This window comes from Halyomorpha halys, unplaced genomic scaffold (assembly GCF_000696795.3).
Source record: "Halyomorpha halys isolate HHAL.00 unplaced genomic scaffold, Hhal_1.1 Scaffold134.1, whole genome shotgun sequence".
Lineage (NCBI taxonomy): Eukaryota > Metazoa > Arthropoda > Insecta > Hemiptera > Pentatomidae > Halyomorpha > Halyomorpha halys.
Window position 1 is genome coordinate 603,867 of NW_027107159.1, and position 25,156 is coordinate 629,022.

General features: G+C 31.2%; 1 protein-coding gene across 11 annotated transcripts in view; it reads right to left on the minus strand.

The window, feature by feature from the left end:
• Nucleotides 1-25,156, minus strand: part of dpy (dumpy) — a 354,721-nt gene that overhangs the window by 114,641 nt on the left and 214,924 nt on the right. For 10 of the 11 annotated variants that reach the window (XM_067045457.1, XM_067045461.1, XM_067045462.1 and 7 more), the window contains exons 3-16: nucleotides 9,691-9,883; nucleotides 8,747-8,851; nucleotides 6,554-6,670; nucleotides 5,597-5,728; nucleotides 5,409-5,524; nucleotides 5,083-5,335; nucleotides 4,338-4,580; nucleotides 1,935-2,054; nucleotides 1,713-1,846; nucleotides 1,386-1,623; nucleotides 1,187-1,309; nucleotides 953-1,087; nucleotides 640-870; nucleotides 55-561 (exon numbers count right to left, since the gene is read on the minus strand). In XM_067045457.1, coding sequence (XP_066901558.1) covers nucleotides 55-561; nucleotides 640-870; nucleotides 953-1,087; nucleotides 1,187-1,309; nucleotides 1,386-1,623; nucleotides 1,713-1,846; nucleotides 1,935-2,054; nucleotides 4,338-4,580; nucleotides 5,083-5,335; nucleotides 5,409-5,524; nucleotides 5,597-5,728; nucleotides 6,554-6,670; nucleotides 8,747-8,851; nucleotides 9,691-9,883 — 2,647 coding nt within the window. The remainder of the gene's footprint in view (nucleotides 1-54; nucleotides 562-639; nucleotides 871-952; nucleotides 1,088-1,186; nucleotides 1,310-1,385; nucleotides 1,624-1,712; nucleotides 1,847-1,934; nucleotides 2,055-4,337; nucleotides 4,581-5,082; nucleotides 5,336-5,408; nucleotides 5,525-5,596; nucleotides 5,729-6,553; nucleotides 6,671-8,746; nucleotides 8,852-9,690; nucleotides 9,884-25,156) is intronic. The other variant, XM_067045460.1, reaches the window with a different exon arrangement.

Sequence of the window (25,156 nt, forward strand, 5' to 3'; positions counted from 1 at the left end):
TAAATAACAATTATAAAAAAGAGTATTGGTTCATAAAAAAATAAAACAATTTACCTTCACACAGCATGTAAGGATTTCCATTGAAACCCTCAGGACATTTACATTCATAGCTTCCAGGAAGATTTTTGCAAACAGCATTCAGACCACATGCTGGTTTTTCCTTAGACTCAAGACATTCATTAATATCAGAGCAAATCCCATTAACATCTCTTCTATATCCCTGTTGGCAGACACAAACATTCTCCTCTAAAAGGCCATCTTCTTGAATACACACTTCAGAGCCAGGACATGGTTTGTCTGCACTGCAAGAGAAAGGAACTCGGGGCCTTGAACATCCTTCTCTGTAGGGGTCTCCAGAGGAACCACCTGGACATTGGCAAGTATAGCCACCAGGTTCATTGTTACAGACTGAGCCCTGACCACAAACCTGCGATTGACACTCATCAATGTCTACACACCCTTGTGAGCCACCTGTATAACCTGCCTTACATATGCATTGGCCTTCTCCTTCAATTAGCATGCACTCAGCATTTGGTTGGCATGAAACTCCTTCACAGGGATCTGTAATATAAATTGAATTAGATAATGTTTTAAAAATATAATAAATAAAAGCAACAAAAGAATTGATTGGACACTTACGTCTACAATCATTGCCAATATTAGGTTCGGGACAAAAGCAACGATGCTGGTCATCACAGATAGCATTTCCAGGACAGTCTGAATCTTTGTTGCATGTTACAATACTGACACATCGGGTGAACGGGTCAGGATCTGGAATCGTATCTGGAGGGCATCTACATTTAAAAGAACCAATCGTGTTTTCACAAACAGCTCCAAGACCACAAGAACTAATTTCACATTCATTTACGTCTGGAAAAATAGATAAATTAATAATCTAATATTAATTACACTGCCAATGTTTAAAATGAATGGTAGAAACAAACATATATACCTGTACACTGGTGGAAAGGATTTCCAGAAAAACCAGGTTTACATTGGCAACTAAATGAACCAGGATTGTTTTCACATATCGCGTTTTCTCCACAATTACCAAAAGGACCATTAGATTTGTCACATTCATTAATATCTGTTGAATCATAAAGTGATTTATCAAAAAGTTGGTAATTTTAAATGATGGATATACAAATTGTAATAACTATTTACTTTATTAATAATTTTATTTTACCTATGCAACCAGCTGATATATCAACTGGGTTGTAATTCCATCCTTGCTCACAAATACAATATGCTTCATGGCCTTCTGACTTACAGAAGGCATGAGGACCACATTTCACTTCTTCACAAGGTGCTAAAATGTTTAAAATAAATGTTAAGAAAAAAAATATAAATCTTGATTAAATAAATGAAAGGTTAATGTTAAATACCTTTGCATTGAATCCTTGGAGGACTTCCAACAAAACCTGAGAGGCAATCACAGCTATAGTTGCCAGGAGTGTTGGTACACACTGAGTTAGGGCCACATGGCTCTTTTAGGCACTCGTCTATATCCAGGCAAATCGAACCACTCGCTTTGAAACCATTTTGGCAGAAACATTGTCCTTCAATACATTCTGCATTGTTTACACAATCAAATTTACTTTTGCATAAGACTGTTACATCAACCTGAATTATTAAAAAAAAAAAAAAAATGAAAATTAAATTAAAGTATAGAGAGAATAAAACATAAAATTTTGACCAGAATTTTAACGTACTTGCTCACAAAGAACGGATGAATTAGGGCGTGGTTCAAATCCTTGAGGACATAGGCAGTTATAGCCTGGCTCCGTATTTTCACAAACTGCATTAGCACCACAAGGTCTTTCAAGAACTTCACATTCATTGAGATCTGTGATTGTTGATTTTAGCATTAATAGTGAAACATGAATAAAGTATATTAAATCAAATAAACTAAACAGATTTAATAAAATACATACCAACACATCCTTTGTAAGGGTCGCCAGTATAATCCTCTTTACAACTACATGTGTATCCACCTTCATTATCTTTACAAATTGCATTTTTACCACATGGGTTTTGTTCACATTCATTTGTATCTGTTATGAAAATTGGTTCGTCATTAATCTTTTTTAAAGTTATTCATACATTTCTTAACATTTAAAAATTATAATTTGACAATGGAATGCATCACTATACCAAAAACCAAATCATAGTTTTTTCAAATGAAATCTATTACAAATTGACCCTTATATTGTTTTCGAATTTTCGAAAATATTGTTAGGATAGATGGAACAGTCTATATTTATTTTTATTATTCTTTTTCTGAAAGTATTAGCATTGGTATAATGTTGCATAATTTTGCCAAATTATCTATGATATAATTTAAATATTGAAATAGCAATTAAAAAGATCTAAAGAAAAAAAAATTTAATTTAAAATGACAAAAATTTTATGAGTAAAAGTAAAAGATTAAATAAGATATGTAAACCTCACAATATAAAAGATTCCTATATTTATGTGATACAAATTATTTAACCAAATTTACTTCAATAATACAAATTTTACAAACTAGTATTTCTATTAAATGAAAACTAGCTCTTTATAAAAAAGTCAGAGTGGTGTGAGTTAATCTATTCATTTTGGAAAACATAAAGGTTTTATTAGAATTAAATTATTAAGTCCGAATTTCAAGTGAGATATGAGTTTTAATTAAAGATTATAGTGAAGTAAATTTGTCCACACTTTCTTTTTGCTCTACTTTAGACAACCGAAAATGACACACACTGAAGTGAAAGTTCACAAATAAACTTTGAGAGATATAAACAATATTTATGATCAGCAAATGAATTGGAAAACTATTGAGGTTTTGACTTGGCCCACTTTTCGTTTGACGGCTAGCATTTCTAGTTTGTATTAATGAACTTAACTCAAAATTGTGAAAAAGGCACTTACACCACTTTGACTTCAACCTGCTCATATATCTTACATATTTAAAAAACAGAGGTTTTACAACTTGATTTTGTATAACATTAAAAGTTTCGACTTTATTTTAATATTATTCACATCGATACTTTGAAAAGTGGAGATAATATTAATGAAGTAAGTTTGATTATAAATATTTTTTTCTTATATTGAAATAATCTTAATTAGATAACAAAAATATTCTGATTGAATTTTTTTGGCAATAGTTTCTCAAATGCTATGCAAGACAAGTAGTATTGAAAAAATTACCAATGGGTAATTAACTGAAAATTGTTGTAAACTCCAACTTATACAAAAATAACAAATTTAGAAAAATATAAAAAAATAAAAAGTTGCAGCATTTGAAAAACAAAATATTTAAATATGTTAAGTTGAAATATAAGACTTATGTTATTGTGTGTGTGGAAAAGAATAAAGGATTACCTCATTCCAGTTGGAAAAGGCAGAATGACAAACAGGCAGCATCCAGAAAAGAAGAAATACCTGTGCTTTTTTTTTTTTTTTTTTTTCTATAAAAACATGCTGCTAAGAAAACAATCAGTGAAGCATAGAAACATAACATAAATAAATAAACCAAGAAGAAAAAAGGCCTAAAAAAAGTAATCCTGTGAAAATATAAATGTTTATATAAAAATTGTAAAAGAAACAGAAGAAATAATTTGATGAAACAGAATAACAAAGTGATGAAGAGCTGAAACAAAAGAAAACAAGATACTGTACATTGAAATAGAAGCATGCAAGCGTAGCGATCTCCCCATGCAAAGCAGTTATATACTTAAGGCATCTTCTTCCAAGACATTTCACTGAGTAAAAGCAGATTTTAAATTAAATTAAAGTTTGGCTTTAATATTTAGCCAAAGACAGTCATTTCACAACATTTAATAAATTTAATATTTCTTTTAGGAAGATGCCTGATAAAATGTTATGTTAGTTTAAATTAAAAATCCATTAATTTACTTCATCAGTGAAGAAAAAAAAATTTAGTTTGAGTGATATTGAATGAATAACATAATAAAGCTAAAGTTGGCTTGAGGCTGTCATAAATGTAAAATAAACGTTTTTACTGACCTCTTAAAAGAAAAAAAAATTAAAATTTTAATTGAAATTATTGAAAAGAAAATTTTTAATAAAATACCTCAACATTCTTTGAGCATTTATTTAATTTTCTCTCATTCCTAATGATTTAATTAGAACTAAGTTTACTGTTCTTAGCTAAACATTATCAATAGAAAAAAAGTGAAATTTTATTCATTCTTACGAGGTCAGTCAAATAGAGATTAGGAAACAGATAAAAAAGAAAGGAGAGAAGGTAAGGAAGAAGGGCGAAAATAGAGACAGTGACAAAGAAAGAAAGACAGCCTCAAAAGATAAATTGTGCGCTGTGTATAAACACTAACTCTGGCAGAAGACATGAGGATCTCCTGAAAAACCTCCTGGACAGGAACATGTGAAGGAACCTTCTGTGTTTGAGCACTGTGCATTGATGCCACAGGCATTGGGTCTTGCACATTCATTGATGTCAGTACAGCTGATCTTGGGGTCTCCAGAATATCCAGTTTGGCAGACACAGCTAAAGTTTCCTACGAGATTTTCACACTTGGCTCCTTTGCCGCATGGTGATGAGCTGCATTCGTCCATATCTAATCCCAATAGGTTAGTTTACCATAAGCCATTTTTGTTACAGGCTAAGATTAGTATTTCCAACACTCTACATTATTTGTTCCTCCTTACCATTTATGTATAAACTAACAATAGGAGATATTTTTCAATTGATTTTATTCTTGAAATATTTTGTTTCAATTTGATTGTTAAACAGTTACAAATTTATAAATATATTCGAGATATAATAATTCAAATTGAAATTAGTATATTAGAATTGGAACCAATTTTTGAAAGCAAGATTAAAATGACTGTATTAAGGCAGACAAAATCACAGGGCTAAATTATCTACTCATAAGTCAACATCAGTCAATTTTCAATGATAAGAAGGAACTGAGAATATTATATATACAAATAATAAAGAGTTGGCTATTTTACAGATATTTATGTACATAATGGAAAGAAAGGAAGAAGGAAGTAGGACGTTATGGATGTTTGTGCTGATCCTGTTCTGACAGTCACAGAGTATTGGGCTAATCGTACCTTCACACTGCCTGTATGGGTCACCGGCGAAACCTGGTGGGCAACTGCAGACATAACTTCCTGGGATGTTGGCACAAATGGCACCTGGCCCACAAGGAGCACCTAAGCATTCGTCGACATCAATGCAATTTCCTTGTACTGGATCACCCGTTGTTCCTGGAGGACATGCACATAGGTAGCCTCCCTCTGAGTTTTTGCAGACTGCTCCAGGGGCACAAGCTCCTGGGTATGAGCACTCATCGATGTCAGCACACTAAAAAATTACATTAAATAATAAAACTATTTGCACCGAAAACATTAATTTAAATGAATGGTATATTAATTACTCCATCATATGGGTTTCCTTCATATCCTTGTAAACAGTCGCATGTATAATTTCCTGGAATGTTGTGACAAACTGCATTTAGCCCACAGGCATCAGGGTGCTGGCATTCGTCAATATCTGTAAACAGAGCCATGTAAATTCAATTCATACAAAGGACCATATTTGTTGCAGTTTTAGTGTCTTACTCACCAATACATTCTTCTTCACCATCCCCTTGAAAACCTGGCAAACACCTACAGAGGTAATGAGCTGGTAAGTTACAGCATTCTGCATTAGGTACGCACCTAGAAGCCAACACAGGATCATCGCATTCGTTTATATCTGAAAAAGAAAAGTTTGCTTAAGTAAACTCTAAATTAAGTTTGGATAATTATACATATAGATATCACCATGAGGTAATAAATCGTAATGAGATTACTGAGCTGGGTACAACATCATACTAGAGTCAACTTTAAAACAACTATTGATAGGAATCACTATTTAGAATGGTGAATCCTATCAACAGCTAGTGTTGCGATTCAGCACTCTGTCAGCAACTCTTAATTGGATACTGTTTATATTGTAGGATGGTATCACTAACTGTTTATGTTTTTAAATGGTATCACCATTTATTATGTAGGATGGTATCACTAACTGTTTATGTTTTTAAATGGTATCACCATTTATTATGTAGGATGGTATCACTAACTGTTTATGTTTTTAAATGGTATCACCATTTATTATGTAGGATGGTATCACTAACTGTTCATGTTTTTGGATGGTATCATCAACTGTTTATGTTTTTGGATGGTATCATCAACTGTTTATTATGTAGGATGGTATCACTAACTGTTTATGTTAGAATAAACTCACATAGACAAATATATAAAAACCGTTTTAAATTTTCCAATAAAGTAAGAAAAAGTTGTCTTGATCAATATCTGTAAAGAGATATTGTACCAATAATTTATTGATGAAGTGAAATGCAATAAGAACTGGAGTCTGTAATCACACTTTTGGCTTATAAACCTATTAATAGGTCATGATTGCTTTCTTTGATCAATTCCGTTTTTAGACTAATTACGATTTTAGTTTAATGTTTTGTGTACTGTGCTAATATTATAGGTTAAAATGGTGAACAAAATATTCAAAACATCTCAAATATACCTTGGCAATGGAAGCCATCTCCAGTGTAGCCAGGAAAACATGAGCAGTGAAAACTTCCTAATGTGTTAGTACAATGAGCGAACACATCACAAGGTCGATTTTTGCACTCGTTTTCATCTAAAACAACAAAAAATCATTTAATATATTTTTAAAATAAGAGCTATAATTGCATTTAATACAAGAAATAAATACACTCGTAAATATTGTATGGATATGGATACGGATAAACTATTCACTCGTAGCACAACAACAATAGATCATTATATGTTAAAGGGTCGAATTATTACATCTCATAAGGATCATATACAAGGATATATTTAAAAGAAAGGTTATGGATTAATGAGTTTTTATGGGTATCATGTTTACAGTGGGAGGATGTTTATTCATTTCAGGTCAAATGGGTAATATGTATTTGAGATATAATAATAAGTAGCATTGAGAAATTTTTGTAAAAATTTCTGTTGTTAAGGCTTTGGAACAAATGCACTGTTTAATAGCATAATTTTTAACTGAAGGTTTTAGAATATAATGAATTGGTTATTATTAACTTGTATGAGGATCGCTTAAGGGCTGTTTTGTATGGTGACAGCTATCGTTGCACTGCCATGATGTGAACTATAAGTATGACATTTGTTTTACTGGTCGTACCAGGTACCCATTAGAATCCACATGGTAGCTGACAGTACTAATCGCAGTAGTGCCAGCTAGCGTAGCGTTAACTGCCACACGTATATATTCCTTGACAGTGAACTGTCGCTCCTTACTCATTTTATCATCTATACGTTCTGTTACTTTTTTTTCTTTAAATTTGTAGATTTATTTTTACTTTTTATAAATTTATTTCAGATGACCTTATTCACTCAAAAGAAGTTTATAAATTTAAATATTTTTACAGCCAACGGTCTTCCAGCAGACCAAGTCACCAAGTAGAACTGTCATCGTGTAAACAAGGGTACTATCTCGCTGTGACTATACTACCACGACAGGAAATGGGCCTTTGATAATTAAAAATACGCTAAATTTTAACAAAATCTTCATCATTCATTTATACCTTCTTAAATGACTTTATTATTTTGAATTCTGTATTAAAAATATAAAAATAATTAAGCACTTAATATTTATTATTTATATTTATTGAATATTGATTTAGTTGGATATTAAATTTAAAGCTGAAATATTAGTTGCATAAAATTTTAGCTCAGAAGAACGTAAAATATATTGAACATATTATTAAATTTCATCTCAGCATTTATTTTTAATTAATCTATAATCTAACTTTTTAAGGCTGTTTGATCAAGGTTACTTTTACCCCATTTTAATGGTTGTATGAATAAATGAAACTATTTGAAACGATAGTAAAAGAGAAAAGGATGAGCGCCTTCAACGTAGGGAAGCCCTATAGCCCGCATTGCTGATCGTTTCTACCGGCTTAGTATGCTCACATCCTTCAGGCGTTCCCAACCCATCAGCTAAAAAAATTATTTTATGTTCATGATATATATTATTAATACACTGATTGTGAGAAAATCAGTATATTAATAATATCATATATTCTATTTCTTCATAGAATAAAGTTTCAAGCCATCATTATTGTACATCCTCCTCAAATAATGATGACGTATCGTTAATTTCTTCACAGAAATTCATGTCGATATTTCATTTAGCTATCCATAAAATTCTTCAATATTTTGTATTTAGCCATTGTTTATTATTGAAAATAATTAGAACTGTTTATTTTTTTCATATTAACAAAGTTAAAGATATTATATAGAAAAGGTTTTTAAAATTTAGATTCAGGAGACCTCGTGTCAATACGTATTAACAATCTATTTCCGTTCTTAACTGGAATTCGAAATTTTTTACGATCACAGTACTTTCCTTTACTAAATATTTAAAAAAACATTTCCCTCTTGGAATGGGACAAGGAGCCCCCCTGAGCATTCTGAAGCGGTTCTATAGTACATTTGTTAAAACCATTCAATTAACACTGATAAATCAGAAAAGGTAAACAATATAACAGTTGTTTATTTAAGGCCTTTAGGTAATTTGAGTTGCAGAACACTATCTCGGGCCTTGTTTATGAACCACTTTCTTAAACGTTTGACCGGCAGTATGTGAAAAAACTTGTATTAACTATTTATATCTAAGACAAAGGGAAAGTAATTAATTATAATCTTTTATTAATTAACTTACCGGGTACTTCACAAGAGCAGCCTCCAAAACCATCGTTACAATGGCACTGATGGTCGAGACAGGCCCCGTTCTGGCATTCTATACCAGACTCGTGGCCACAGTCATCTGCAGAAAAAAGTCAATGAATGTAATATTTTATTAATATTATCATATAAAATGAAAAAAAAATGAAATAATATAATTAATTTTATTTTAATAAGGAGATATATTTAGTACTTCCTTACAAAGTGCTGCATCCTTAGCCCTTCATGGATTGTAGCGGTACAGATTTTAATTTTTTAATTTAAGTAACTATATTTACAATAACCTCCAATAAACATTCCCATGATATGAATGTAGTAAGACAGATAAGTAGATAACTTATCTTCCATAAGTATGACCTTGTACATAAACAAAGTATAGAACGTACATAAATATAAATAGAGCGCGTGATTGGATTGACCATGACCTTTATTCCGCCATGTGGACCAGATGAGAGGATGCACCCATTGTGTAACAGCTATTTCAATGTCCTTGGCTAACAGAACCGCTGCACTTCCGAATGCAATTGCGATCCCGACGTTTTCACTAGTGACCTTGAGTTCGGATCCTAGCTTTACATCTGAGATAAATTAATTTGCTTCACAGTGTTGTTTTCATTAATTGTGCCACTGTTGCATGAAAATACAGGGTGTTTCAGGGTTAAGTGTCCTAACTGAAAATATGAATTAAGGATCTCAGAACTATAAAAAAATTCCCTATGGAGGTTGATTGAAGGTGAATACCCCACAAATCAATGAAATGTAAATATTAACATTAAATGTTGTTCTAAGTGTTTTTTTGGAGCATAAAGAGCACGATATCTTTTTTCTACACCAGCAGTGGCCGAACGGCAGTGCCTATGCTATAAACTCAGCCAAACTATTTCTTAAATCAAAAATTCAGTTTAATTTTTAACTACTTACTCGAACATTTGAGTTCTCTCCTGAGTTCGTCTGATCCTCTGTAACAATCGTGTTTTCCATCGCACAGTCGAGACAGTTCGTAGAGTTGAAGGAAATCCGTTGATTCGTTTACTTGGCAGCCAAAGTATCCATCTTCCAAATTCAAGAAGAATATCTCCTTCTTGATTCCGAACCCGATACCGTGAGAGTGAACCTGTGAACCAAGACATAAACCTACATTAATACATGTATTAAAATACGTTAATTTTTTGAAATTTTATAAAATAAAAAAGTAATAATCATCTTATATATTCATGCCAAAATGGAATATATTGGCGTAGAAATCATTTATAACACTTCCATAGTTTCATAGCCGTTAGCGGTACAATATTAAAGGAAGCACGAATGCAGAAAGTAGAATATTTTCATTGAACAATATAGTTGTGGAGGAATAGTAAGAAGAAAATAATATAAATTATTATATATTTCTTTTACTGACAATTTTTATGATATGTGTTCGAAAAAGTACAAAAGTTCATATTTATTACATACTATGCTATACCTTCCACACTTTATCAGACTATAATAGGATAATATTTTTGAATACACTTTGTTCTGTTTAACACAATATTAAAATGGAATATTATATTCGAACATGATATTTAATGTTTATAAAATATTAATTTATTAACAACCAAATTTAAACCTAATGCTAAAGTACAATTGAAGTAATAATGCAAAAAAAAAAGAATACTTTGTAACCACTTTTCCAGAAACAAAATATTTTGAATTTTTAAATAAAAACAAAAGCAGACATAAAAAAATCAAAAGACAATAAATTAAAAAAAATATCAAACCACAAATAAACTCTGGCTTAAGAGGTAAATTTAACCTCCAAAATACAAAAACAAATAATGATCTAATGACCATATGTTTTAAACACGAAATTCATAAAAAATACCTCACGGAATTAAACCTTTGTGAATTAAAAATAAATAAAGAAGACAAAATTGGTTCAATTTTCATGTTTCAATAAAACATTTTTCGAAACTTCATTAATAAAATAAATACGGAACAAGAACAAGCCGCCTATTAAATGCAACCTTAATAATCGAACAAAATATCTTTTACTAAGCTAGTATTGTTAATGTATATATTTCATCTTTTTATTTATCTATATATATTTATAATTCTCTCTTCTTTTTTTTTCTTTTTTTTTTTAAAGGTTCTTTGTATAAATTTTTCCAACTGTAGGCAATTAATATTTTAGAAGATTCCTAAATTAAATATAATTTTTATTTTATGTAATCCAATATTGATTGATTGTAAAGAAGACCAAACATAATTATATGACATAATTATTTTGTAATCGTAAATTTTCATGATAAAGATTTGTAAGAAGTCCGGGTGACCGTCAATAAAGGTACAAAACAATTAAAAAAACAAACTATTTATTTCGCGCCACTTGCAGGGTTGCATCAGGGTTGCATCACGGTTGTTGCCTGGAGATTTCAAAATTCGACTTTCAAATCTACAAAGACGAAACATTGCTCAGCAATAAATTGTTTTGTTACTATTTTACACCACTTGTACTATCTTCCTACAATTTAATAAAGTTTTGTTATTATTATATTAAATGTTGAAATAGTACCATACAAAATTTATGTGTATAATCAAACTGTATCAAACTTTTAGTATTCATTAAAGTATATTAAACCATCTCATAGTTAAGTATTGATTAGATTCATTTTAGTGAAGAATATTATAGCGACAACTAAGGTGCTTACAGAGTCCAACCTAACCTCTTGCTCGAATTTTACTCATTAATAAACATATTCAATGTAATTCAGAAATTTAAATCTGATCAAAGAGTACTATAATAAATTGTAAAAAATATTAAAGAAACTAGAAAAACACGGAAAATGCTGTTGGAGAAGGACCTATCAACAAAGACACCACCAAAAATATCTTCCGTTGTTTAAGTCGAGGTCACGAAGAGCCGGAGGTCGTGACTAAAAACAAAAGATGGCAAGCTTTAAATGAGCGTGATGGTAGTTAGTTCGTGAAGAGTTTTTTCTATTTGCGTAGGCCCACTCGTATTTCCTCCTTAGCGTATAGTTCACGCCCCTCAAGTACATCCGTTAATGGTTTATGTAAATAGACTCGTCACTTAAGGGTAATGATTTCTTTTGTTAAAAAAAAGGTAGAATAAAGCTGATTGTATACGTAATTTATTCCCAATTTAAAACATCGGCCTAAAACTGCCTAATATGTTTTTTTTTTTATTTAGTGTTTAATTTACATTTGTTCTTTAATATGGGACAGAAAAGACGGATTATCCTACTAGTAACCAAACTATTTGAGCAGAGTGGATAGGTCGAGATTTATTTTTAGAGTCCACAAAAAATATAATGGGAGGGGGAGAGTGACAAAATATAGTAAATAGTGGACAAAAAGTCAACTCGCCTAAACGAGATTCTAACCAGCACCGCTTCAGGCACGATAATATTAAGTTGATATCTTAACATGCTCGGCCACCAAGTCATCTCTCAAATGCTTTAGATGTAGCTAAAAGACTGAAAATGAAAGTAAACTAGGTGATTGGCAAGATCTGTGCATTGTTCAGTTTCGTATACTGTAAAACCTACGTGACTATGACCTCTACTTCCTAAGATACCACATCACTATCTCCGGTGAGGGCATGACAGATGGTGTAGTGTCATCATTCCTAGGTCTGTGTTGTAGCCTAGTTGTCATATTTAGACTGAAGTCCCTCACGCAATCCGGGACAATACTATGATAGGTGAACACTCATTTTAAAGTACTTTAACGAGTACGAAGACGATAAACACAAGTTAGTGAAGAACAATGTTATAATACACGCCGTTTTACAATCTAACTTTTTGACTCTCACTCGATTTAACTAATTTTTTAAACTTAATCTTCTCATCCTGTTTTAGATAAATGTTTCAAAGGTGAGACAAAAACTCAATTTAATCGCGGTAGCACTGTGGTAAGGCACGATGCTACTAACTCCAAGGACTCGGGTTCGAATCCGGCTGGGTAGAAAATTGTTTTCTGTTACACTGTAGCCGTGAGTCAACCCTGTGGGTTCTGGAAACCTCCTGGGGTCCACCTAGCCTCAAAAATTGGGTACGCTAAATTTGGTAAAAATCTGGCGGTCGTGTGTGATTCTGACTAAATAACCTTGCACAACCGTTGGTCTTGTAACAGTACTTCCTTACAAAGTACTGCACCCTAAACCCTTCATGGGTTGTACCGGTACAGGTTTCAATTTAATTCTTATTTTCAATCATGTTCACTCCGTACTTATTACGAATTTATCAGCTCATTATTAATAATTTATTAATTGTAAATTAGAATCATTATTATTCACTTGATAAGCTCTTTCAATTATTTTTATTTTATTTTACTTCATTTTCATTTTAGTATTTTATTTTTAGTTTAATAATTTTATTAATAATATTGTATTTATGAATAGTAGTAACCTCCACAGCGTCCTAATAATCAATAGTTTAACTAATAAATTTCATTTGTGTCTATCATGATTAAATGTCATTTAACCGACCTATAGATGTTCTTATCTGATCGGACTATATTGGATGTAATTTTCTGACTAATAAATAAATGTTATTGTACAAGCATTGGTGCATGAAATTTGTTAAAAAGAAACTGAACTGACACCAACAAAACAAAACTACAACACATTTGAGTGTGAATATTAAGTTGTTATTTTTTAGTTTTACAAGTAAATTATTTGTTATTAAAATTTAAATCGTCTTCATTATGTTTTTGAACATTTTTCTTGCAAATATTTGAGTACAAAATTATAATGAAGATGAAAATTTATTATATATTTAATGAAGATTAAATAAAAAAATGAGTTATCCAGGTTTAACCCTCACCCTTTTGTGCAACTCTTTTATCTCGCCATCGAAACTAATCAAGGTGGCAATAACTAAGATATAAAGGAGGCTGGGGGAGTGGCAAGCTAAGGCCAATCAAAGACCCAAGGATGGCACCACCCTTCTCTTTTTTTTAACTTCTATTAAAACTATAGTCAACAGAGTAAATAAATAATTATGTTGTTGTTGACTACGATGAGGCATATAGAAGACAATAGGCTGGCCATACTGGACAATGGCCGTTGTTTGTTTTATCACCTTCTACAAAAGATTTCCATCCTTCGTGTCTCCGGCTTAGGTTCGATCACCTTCCCACACTGTTGAAGGAATCTTTTGCGAAAACTTTTATTTTGGGACATAGTTCTATAAGCATCAGCTATCGTAAGTCATTGGTGTACTGTAAGAATGTCGAATTCAATAAAATGGGTGTTTCAGAATTTTTACCTTCTGTGGAGAAATAGCTATAGATAATCATCAGTTTTAACTATATAAAACGCAATTAGGAATTTACCAGGTTCTAAAAAATATATACATATCACAGCTTTTTCATCGAAGAAGTATATTTCATACCATTCATCATGGTCTTTTTGAAAAAGCATTTTTATAGAACAAATGTGCATGTAAATTGACTTTAGTAGTAACAGTTAATGACAAAAAAAAATTAAATATTTTTTCGTTTTATTTAACATGGTAAAAAAATGGGCGTTTAAGATCTATTAATCGTTATCTTTATTTTATCTTAAGGCGGTGTTTTTCTCCGTTATAGTAAACAATTTCTAAAGAGCTTTTCTTGAAAAAAAATCAATTAGCCTTTAAACTAACGTTAGCAAACCACTTAAGTATTTAGTTTTTTTTACACGGACCTTATTCAACTATTAGGTCATATGGAGAAAAAATTGGCTATACTAATTTCTATCTTTATTTCACCTTATGTGGTCCATCTTTGGATTCTTGGAAACATTGTTGTCCCATACAGTTCTCAAGAGCTCTAGGGAAAAAATAGATATGCCTTCAAATTAACACGACAAAACATCTGGAATATTCTGTTACACGGACCTTTTTCAATTATTAGGATATATAATCGACAAATTTCTGCTTCTCTTCACCCAAAATATCGTATTTTCTTGGCTTAGATTTAACTTTTAACTTTCTCTTATGTATTCAGACTGTATATGGCTTTTGGATTGGTACACTGGTAAACAACGAGACTGTTTAAAGGTATTTATAAATATCATTGATGTACCAAGAAAAGAGGAATAGATTACTCACATGAAAAATAGTACTATCTCTTAACATTTACAAATAAAATCTAATAAAGGATCTATTCTAGTCTCACGATTAGTAATGAGCTAAGGTATTTTTTTGTTTGTATATAAGATTTTTTTTTTTTCTGACTTCCTAGAAAAAAATAAGATCAACAAATTAAATATATACAAAGAAAGACATGAATGTATATATGCATATTTGTACATAACATATATACTTAATAGCTTTAAAACATTTTAAAAGCATATTCTTTATACGAGTGAAGGTTATATTCTTTCTTAACCGCCCGCTCTAGTCTCCAACGTTTACCCACCTGTACCACCATTAAAGTCACCACACTATGTTTCACCTTGGGGCTAAGGAACTATCTTTAGAATTACAATAGCTCTTGGGCTAGTTGTATATATTGCTTATGAAATTAAAAAAGCTAAAAAAATAAATATTATAATAATAATTATTTATTATTATTGATTATTATATTGAATCTTATAATAATAATTATCATAGCACAAACGATTTTGAAATATTTATTTATTTGAGTTTCATACATCAAAAATAACTGAATTAAATAATTTTAATCAGAGTTTGAACAACAATTAAGATATGTATGAACAAGTGGAGACTAAAATTATAAGTTTTTTTTTACTTAGATACGCTATTGATAATTTACTTTTGGAAAAGGAGAAGCTTGGAAGGTTTCTCAATAAATAGGTTATACTACTTCTATCTACTAAAAAACCTTGAATATAATTAGTTTATTTATTTTATAATAAAAACAATATGAAAGTCTCAATGTAGACGCAAGTGCACACTAACCCACAGAAATGGTATTAGAGTGTAAATGACTTTCACTTTTATTGTATTCAACGGGTCTTAGAGTAAGAGCACGAAACCTGTTCCTCTAAATTTCGAACAAGCAATAAACTTTTAAATTGTTTGAAATTTCAGTTATGCATTTTGTCTTGTAAAGTCGAGGGAGTAAAAGAAGGATATAAGATTACACAGGTTAAATGATTAAGATTATTAATACTTAATGCATAAATTAACTAATATAGCATCAAATTATCGCATTAAGTTGCCTTTTATAACGGCTAACTTTGCAAGCTATCAAAATCAGGAGAGAAAATAACATCTATCGTGTACATCGATATGGGTCTCACCTTTCTAATGGTCACAGCATTTAGCAGATAACTCTGCTATGCTTTTGCCTCCAAAACTTTTCCTTAACTCACAAATTGATGGGATTAAATCATTTTCAATCAACTTTTGCTAAGTAAAATAAACCCAATCGATCAAAAATTTAATATTTTTGTCATTAACACATTGAGGTTAAAAGGACAATGCCCCGATAAATTAATGCTATTGGGAAAATATTGTAAAAATAAAAATAAGGAATCACCCCAACTCTTCAATCGACTTCTTCAAAGAGACAGGAGAAGTCTCTCGGTATATACGGAAAAAGTATCAGTAAAAGGATGAATTTATTTATAGGGGGAAAAAGCGAGAGTATAATAGTCCTGAATTGAAATCAAAAGTGAAAAAGGTTTAGCCAAGTGAGAATTCTGGCATGTCTAGGTTTCTGAAATGTACGGCTTTCTTTCCTAGGAAACATCTTTCTTTCGTGAACGAAGCCAGTGAAATGACTACATTTTCACTTACAATTACTTTTTCACTAACTAATTGGTTGAAAACATGCAAAGAGAACTATTAGTTGTGAATAACAGTTTTTTTTTTTTAATTCAAGTGAAGTTATTATATATGTAACATGGTCTGTTCATTTATAAAAGCCTATCTACTCTATTCAATTATCATCAAATAACATACATTAGGGTAACTTCTTTAATTATATTTGTTAATGTTTTCCCAATTATTCGAGGTATTATCTTATATATTGAGACTGTGATGATTATTTAATCCCAAGATGCATATTTTTATTCTTTAGTTTTTACAAAAAGATATCCCTTAATTCCTTTAAGGGTTATATAACAAAATAAAAATAATTTAAAAAATGAAAGAAGTTTACATTTTTTTAAACCTATGGCTTACCACAGAGAAACATCTCAATTCTTCCTGATTTCGAATAGGCAGAATGTTATATATTTAAAATGGAATTCCGTAACTTACTAACAATATGTTATAAAAATATAACAAGATGTTTATGTATTTTTATAACAATATGTTATAAAAATTATACAAAATCCTAAAATATAGATATACATAAGAGTATCTAAATATATAAAAGTAATTAAAATTTGTACATGTACAATCCATGAAGGGTTCAGTACTTTGTAAGGAAGTACTGTAACTAGTCCACCGGTTGTGCAAGGAGGTGATTGGGTCAGAATAACGCCAGATTTTTACCCAATAAAAACCACAGGTTCGACTCACGGCTACAGGGTAACATTTAACAATTTTCTGCCCAGCCGTCCTTGGGCCCCGGTTCTTGAAATTAGTAACATCGTACCTAATCAAAAGTAAAATTTATCTAATCAAAAATTATCATAGGTACAAAATATATGTTTATCAAAGAAAATGTAATGTAAAGCTGATATTTAATTTATTTAAAAAAATTGAATAGTTAGTAAACTCAAATTTAGAAATATAGCTGAGAATAGAAATTTGTCATGTTCCACGGGAGGAACATGACTAATTTTCTGTGAAAATTAATGACCTAAGCATATTTAGAGCCAATTCTCAAACCGGCGGTTCCTGAGGCAAACATACGATTTTCAGCAATTGAAAAACTGCACACCCATGAATCTCTTCTAGTACCCCAAGAGTTATTGTTGTGCGAATAGAGAGACAATTCTAGTACCCTAAGTTACCAAGAGATTGTGCTGAGATAAAAGAATAGGTGTTTCTCCACAGTTAGTTAATTTAATATTATATCTTTTACTGATCAATTTTATTTTATTTTTTCAAACTTAACCTTATGTCAATAGTTCAATGCATGATTCAATAATAGGAACACAGTTACGAGTTATAGCTACCATCGTTAAAATTATTTGATTGAGATATTTTTGATACTAGAAATTCATTTGTTTAAGCCTAAATAATGCAGTAACTGCTTTTTCCCAACTCTCAATTCATTTAATAATACTTCGGAAAATTATTTTTAAAATTTAGAAACGTTTCTTTCTAAAATTACTGTAAAAATAATCATGATTCTGATAAATATTTCGGGATTCCTATTAGTAAAATGGACATGCTATCAAAATAAGGTACATAAACCTGAATATTGTTTCGGATTATGTTAAAATTATTGAAGGCAATAAAAATTAGCACCAGTCGAAGACAGTGGGAATTTTGCCTTGACAGAGGAATTTGCAGCCACACCCTACGTGTACCTTCCAGACTTTTCCTGCTACATGGCATCAAATGATTTCGGTTATTATGATTGAGTATTTTAGATGCCGAGGTGGACAAACGTGTTGTAGCATTCTGAAGAAGAAAAAAATCCGACTTTTGAGAGTTATTTTTTATTTTGTGGTACGTGGTGGATTCATGAAGTATCTTGCGACTTAAGCATTGTGGCTGGTTTAAGTTAATACTTCACCCAACTAATAAATATGTGTTCAATTGTTTCTAGCATTGTGTTATAAAGCATTTTTTTTTAAATTATGACCCATAACCATTTAGATTAATTCCGTTAATAATTTATTAATTTTAAATTTTTCTGCATTATATATCTTAAAAACGAGCTTCAGACAATACGAGGACAGAAGAAAATTAGACTGCAGTGTACAAGATGGCAATATTATCTGAGGTACAGACCGCTGGAAGATGGAAGATGAGGGTAGACTCCAAACCGCAGAAGCTCCGGACGATGAACCTTAATAACCAACTCTACGGGGACTCCCTCCAGGAATAGCGCACCATCTTCAAGTTACTGGAGCAAATTCTGTAGAAGAAAAATCGTCTTCTCTAAGTTGTGGTATGAACCTGAATTCCAATTTTTAATGATTTCTCGAGGTAATTTTTTTTCTGAAGAACGTAAAGAATGCAAAACTTCATCCGGATGTTTTAATTGTCGCTAAGCCGTAACTTGCACTTTACGAGCTCGATGGAAAATAAAAATTGGAATTAAGCTTTTGGAGATTCCTTGTCATGAATTTTAAATATTTATTTCGCATCAGCTGCTTCCGGCATTGAAGAACTTAAGATTATCGGTAAGGAAGGATTTAGATTTAGGAAGGAATTATTACTCCTATTGGATTTTGTACAGAGGTAGGAGAAAGGTTTGAGAACGACGCGTGAGAATTGGAGTGTTAGTCTTAAAGACGGAGATGCGGGTCACGCATGTGTCGTTCACCGTGAATGCCCGATGTCTCCCATTGTCGACACCTGCATAATTCGTCCAGGATCGTACAGGCGTCGACTATAGAAAAGAAAAGAAATAAAACCCTTCAAATGTAATTCCAACTATTGCGATATATCTATGATTTAATTGATCACTATGTTATTATTTTTTTTTTAGTTGATAAATGGCAGGAATGAAAAATGAGAGATACGTGTCTTAGCACTGTATGGAAGACCAGCTCATGTGAACGTTCTCACGAGACGTGAGTTAACAAATCCTAATTGTGGCCTTCACCGGCACTCACTCGAGGCGGATAGCTCAGTAATGAGCCGCTCATAAAGACCGCCAATCCTTTAGAGGGAATCGACCCTGCTTCCAATCATTGCGATCTGGTACCGTAAGTCTGTTCTATGCGTCTTTATTTAGTATTGATCTTGTTGCTCGATGTAATTGAAACAGAACATTGAAAAACCCTCATTTTATTTACTAATTTTTATTCAGATACTGTACCTGAAGGACTATGATTAAAATTATTACAAACTATATTAAAACAAGCGAGGTGAATCGAAATTGGAAGCTTGAAGCAATTTCGAAGCAAACTTCCTTGTACAAGAGCCCAAGAGGAGAAAGAAGTCAGTTATTTCACCCAATTTTTTTTTTTTTTTTTCATACCCTCCTGTAATGATGTTATTGGATATTTGGTACATACATATAGGAGGTATGATATATGTATATCTGGGTGTTATTTTTATTAATTTAATGAAAACTATTAATAATTACAAGTCAAAAGTCTGTCAAGTATATTCAGAGGAAAATACAAAATGACAGCTGTTCAAAATATTTAAGAAAATCAATTTTTCATTCGTAGCTCCCATATCTTTAAAACTGCTCACAACCTTAGAAATCCTCATTTAACATCATTTAAAGTAGAATGCAACTTAACCTAGCGAAAATTACGAGTTAAAATGCACGATCGCTGCTGCGTACTCCGTACTACCACAAAAAAAAAAAATGTAAAGTAGAGAGCAAACGAAGAGATCATGTAAATTTGAATATATATAATGTATTGTATTATATATTTGTATTCTGTAACCATATATAAAATTAAAGAGGTTCGAAAAAAAAAATTTTAAGTAGAATGAATTTGATAATATAAGAGCTACGATAGAACTATAGTTGTTGTTGTTGTTGTCTGGGGATTTAGGGGGTAAAACCCTGAGGTCCAGATAGAACTATAGTTTCTGAAGTATTGTTTTTAAAAAGTAACATATAATAAACCAACTGAAAAATCAATAATTGGTGAATTTATTAATGTAAATCTATATTTATACCATTCGACGTCTATTAGCACTCAAACTAAAGCAAGTTTAATGTGCCATCAAATAGTCTATGACGATTACCTTCGTACGAGTTGTATTTTGTATGATATTTGACGAAATAACAACAAAAAGTTGATATCTAGTTGTTTTTTTGTTTTTTTTTATCTATGAAAAAATATATCTCAGAAACCATTAGGCGTTGAGATGTTTTCTATGCCATTCTATTCTATTCTATGCCAGACGTGCTGTAAAAAGGTTTATGACACATATCTTCGTAGGTATGATATGATATTTTCTAAAATAAATTGATTTCTAATTGTTTGGCCAAAATACATATTCATATGGGGATAGATTTCCCCCATTATTGATTTTTATGTGCATTTTTTAAGAAACGTTACTTTTTAAAAAACAATATCTCAGGGACTATTGCACGTAAATAGTTCTATTCTGACTCATATTTTAGCAAATTTACTCTACTTTACATGATGTTTTATTAGTTGTTTTTATTGTTGTCGGTAGTTTTAAAGATATAGAGCTCGGAATGAGAAATTAATTTTTTTTAATGTATTGAAACAGCCACTGTTTTTTTATTTCCCCCTGACAATACTTCGCAGACTCATCACTCTTGAATAGTGATTATACATATTTTTACAAAAGTAATAAAAAAAATGGAGTGAAATAACTGACTTTTTTCTCCTCTTTGGTCCTAGTACTATCCAATGTGTACAAGATAAAAACCAAAGCATATGGGGAGGAAACGGGATAACACCCACTTACACAAAAGATGCCAAGGCCCAGCGGCAGTCTCCCTGACCTGATAGTTTGGTCTAATCCACAGTTTTTTAATGTCCTGCCAATTATAGTGTCACACTAATCAGGTTCATGGCCGATGAATTCGGTCACTTTTCGCGGTCTTCAGTACCTCTGAGGTGTCATGGTGTGTCCACCTTCTCAGCCGATTCCTACAGATTACATAGGAATAATGTTAACCGAATTCCACGGCATGAATATGGAAATTACGAAACTAATATAAATATTCATACAACGAATTGAATGGACTCTCACATATTTTATAAAAAACTTTGTTTTTTTTCTCTCTTCAAACATATAAAGCTGTAAGATTTTTTTTAAAAACTAATATAGTCATATTTTTCATAAATGTTATGGATTAGAGCTGAATACGAAACATTAATGCAAAATATTTATTTTTATATCATTATTACCAGATCAATCTGATGAGGCTTACATCGTTATCAAAACAATTAGATTTGATTTTAATAATTGATAATAGGGGAGTTTAGTCTCATGCAGATAGGCACACCTAAGGATTTTCAAAGTTATAATTACTGAATAATTTTAATTAATAAAAAACAAATTAACAACAAAGAAACCAATACTTATTTACCAATACAATTAACAAAATAATTTTTTTTTTATTTATTCATGGATATTTACAACTGTATTAAAATATATAAAACCAGTAAATTTGATGTTAGTTGTACAATGTCATGCATGATACAGTCATGTGGAGAATCTACCCATTGATAGAACTTAAGTAACATTTCTAGAGACCATTTTCTTTTTAGACGCCTAAGAGGATTATCATGTAATTTAGAAAAAGCCAGGTTAGAAAAAAAGTGGGTTTGAGTGGTTGGAATGTTTATCATGGAAGGATTGGTATCTGGTTCTGACAAAATCGGCGACATATGGTACATTGAGGTCCTGATGGATGACTTGATCTGAGACATAGTAAGAAGCATTAAGGATTTTGGGCTGTAACGGTTGGATACGAGAGGAATTCGAATATTATTAAATAATAACTTATACTACATTAGATAGTTCATTTAAATGGTGGCGGTGATAGTGATAAATAATAAATTTGTCACACATGCGCAGATGACTGTTAGTGTTAAAAACCAAATTTTAGGTCACACGATCATGGTTGCAGCAATACTTTCCACTAATACTACTTAGAACTCTTGCTAAAATCTACTCAGGAAAACAAATGTTTTCGTGGAAGAACCATATCGATATTTCATAATATTCTATAACACTCAACTTAAGGCTTCCTTTTTTTAAATAATAATAATTTTAACTCCCTCAATAAAATTCATTCCATCAAAAAAGGTTATTAATGTTTGCTTGGGATGTTGGATGGAATGGGACTGGACTCATATAGTCGTGAAATCTGGACTAGAGCGGTATCCGCTTTCTCTTCCATGTAAGTTAGTTACGTAACTACCAGCTGTCCCTCCTGTGTTTCATAATTATTATTCAGTCATTGGATAAATCTATTTAAATACTATTTATAATGTGAAATTGTCAATTTTATAACAAAAGTAGCAGGTATGTAGACAAGTTATGAGTAAAACTTACAAATATATTGATGACGGATTGAAGACAATTAAGGGTGCGCCGTACTACGGTTTTTGTTTTACCGTTCTGTTCCTCATGAAGTTTTTGTATCTTTTCGTTCGTTTTCTATTTTGTTCCAATCCAATAGCCCACTATTAAACGGGTATTAGCAGTCGTGAGCGTCTTATTTCAGTATTTAATTTATGGGACGGAACGAAAAAAATATAGAGAAATGATATTACACTAACCCTAGTAATGTTTCCATTTGAAAAATCGTGATGCCATGATAGATTGGTGACTTTGAAGTTAAACAATGCTGTTTTGGTGCATTTTTATTATAAAAGGCTAAAGGCCGTGTTTTGGCAAGTTCAAAGTGTTTTTTCAATCAATTGTTAAATAAATCAATCGATGCCAAACTGAAAATTAATTTTAAAACTATTTTTGTTTTGTTAGTTTTGGTAAGTTACTTTTGTTTTTTTTTCAGATGATCGAAGTTAAATAGAAAATTCCCATTACACACCTTTCTGCTAAATTCCAAGTTTCTACTTTTTTTTTTTTAGATGTTTATAGTAAAAAAGATAAATAAAAATTTACATATACTAATACATGTTTATTTTGATCGTAGGATTCATTTTTGATAAATTATGAGAGTTCAGGGCCATCAAACTTATGGTACATATTCATATTTATGCAAGTGTCAGACGCCATTCATGAGAGAAACATAAATTTTATGATTTAAATTTTTTTTTATGAACCACTCGTTTAAAAAGATGAACTGAACGGAAAGTTCATTCCACAACCGTTAAATATACGTGTACAATAAGTGAATAGGGAGTGAACACTAGTTAAACTGAAAAAGCTTGATTTAGAATTTCCTCTTTTAATGATTCGCTTACTGGATTTGGTTAGTTTTTTTTTTAATACTGTTGATGTATAAAATATTAAATATTAGGAGCTTATTGAAATATAAATGTAAGCAAATATAGAAAACCTATTTGCCTCTATAGTATTTATTAATAATTTCTATCCTGCATAATGCTTGTATTTAACTATAAATAACTAATCACAAATTAATAACTTACCACCATGATAATTTATTGATACTAAAATATAAAAATGATGAAAGATAGATATTATTAATAAAGGTTATAGTGACAAATAGGTTTATTTTAACATTGTTATTTGACTTTGGCATAATAGCCTGAAAATTTTAATAAATGGGCGTGAGGCTGTGATACTAAAATTAAAATTGTCCTTGATAATACCTGGATCGGCTAAAAACATTGCACATGTAATATGTTTTAATAAAGAAGGTTGAGACTATTCAGATAATTTTTGTTATTGTTAATAAAACTCGAACAAGATAATAAAAATATATATAAAGAAAATTTGTGATTCATTGAATTGGTCACATTATTTTGTATGATATTGTCTCACAAGCTCGAAGACCTCCGATGAAGTTTTCAAAATACCGGTTAGAGGTTCATCACGCATCATTGTCACGCAATCTAAGGATTCGCCTCCTCTTATATCAAATCCTTCTTAAAGTCTTCGGTTCTTCGAAAATTCTTAATAATATTATTCAATTCGAAGATATCGATTCGTGAACGGAAGCCGCCGACGACAGGCCGGAAGAAGTGGGCGATCTCATAATGTTCATGAATCAGTGAATATACAGTTAGCAGCGGCGGTATGAGAGTTGTATGTAAATGGAAAGTACCGCTACGCTCCGACCATTCTTGCCGTACTCCGAATACAGAACAGCCCAAGGAGTCACTGTGCCGTCCGAGTGCCATCGAAAGAAAAGAAGGAATACGACAGAAGTAGGCACACTGGGGCAAATCTTCTAGATGGTTCTTTGAACTATTTACCACAGTTATCAATTTATTGTACAAATCGTTAATTATTGAAAGCCTAAATAAATTAAATAACAATGAGAAAAAAACTATAATCAGGATATTATTAGAATGTTTAATCGTTTCAGAGACAAAACATCAATTCAAAAAAAGTCTTAAACATGAATGGCTAAGAAGTTAAACTTTTAAATTGGCAAAAAAACATATTTGATGTTACATTTTTGATATCATGAAACATACATATAACTTTGATATCTACAACACGCCTTTGAATGTTGGGACCTCATATTTGTAGATAAGACTGATATGTGTAAAAGATAGAAGTTCGTAATATCTAATACTTGACCAGTTCCAAACATTTTATTTCGTTTTCCAATTTTAGGCCCTTTTCAAATATTCCTCGATTTAAGGCTAAATGTACCGATTTTTAGTAAGATTTTTTTTCAAGAGATGGCAGCACTTTCG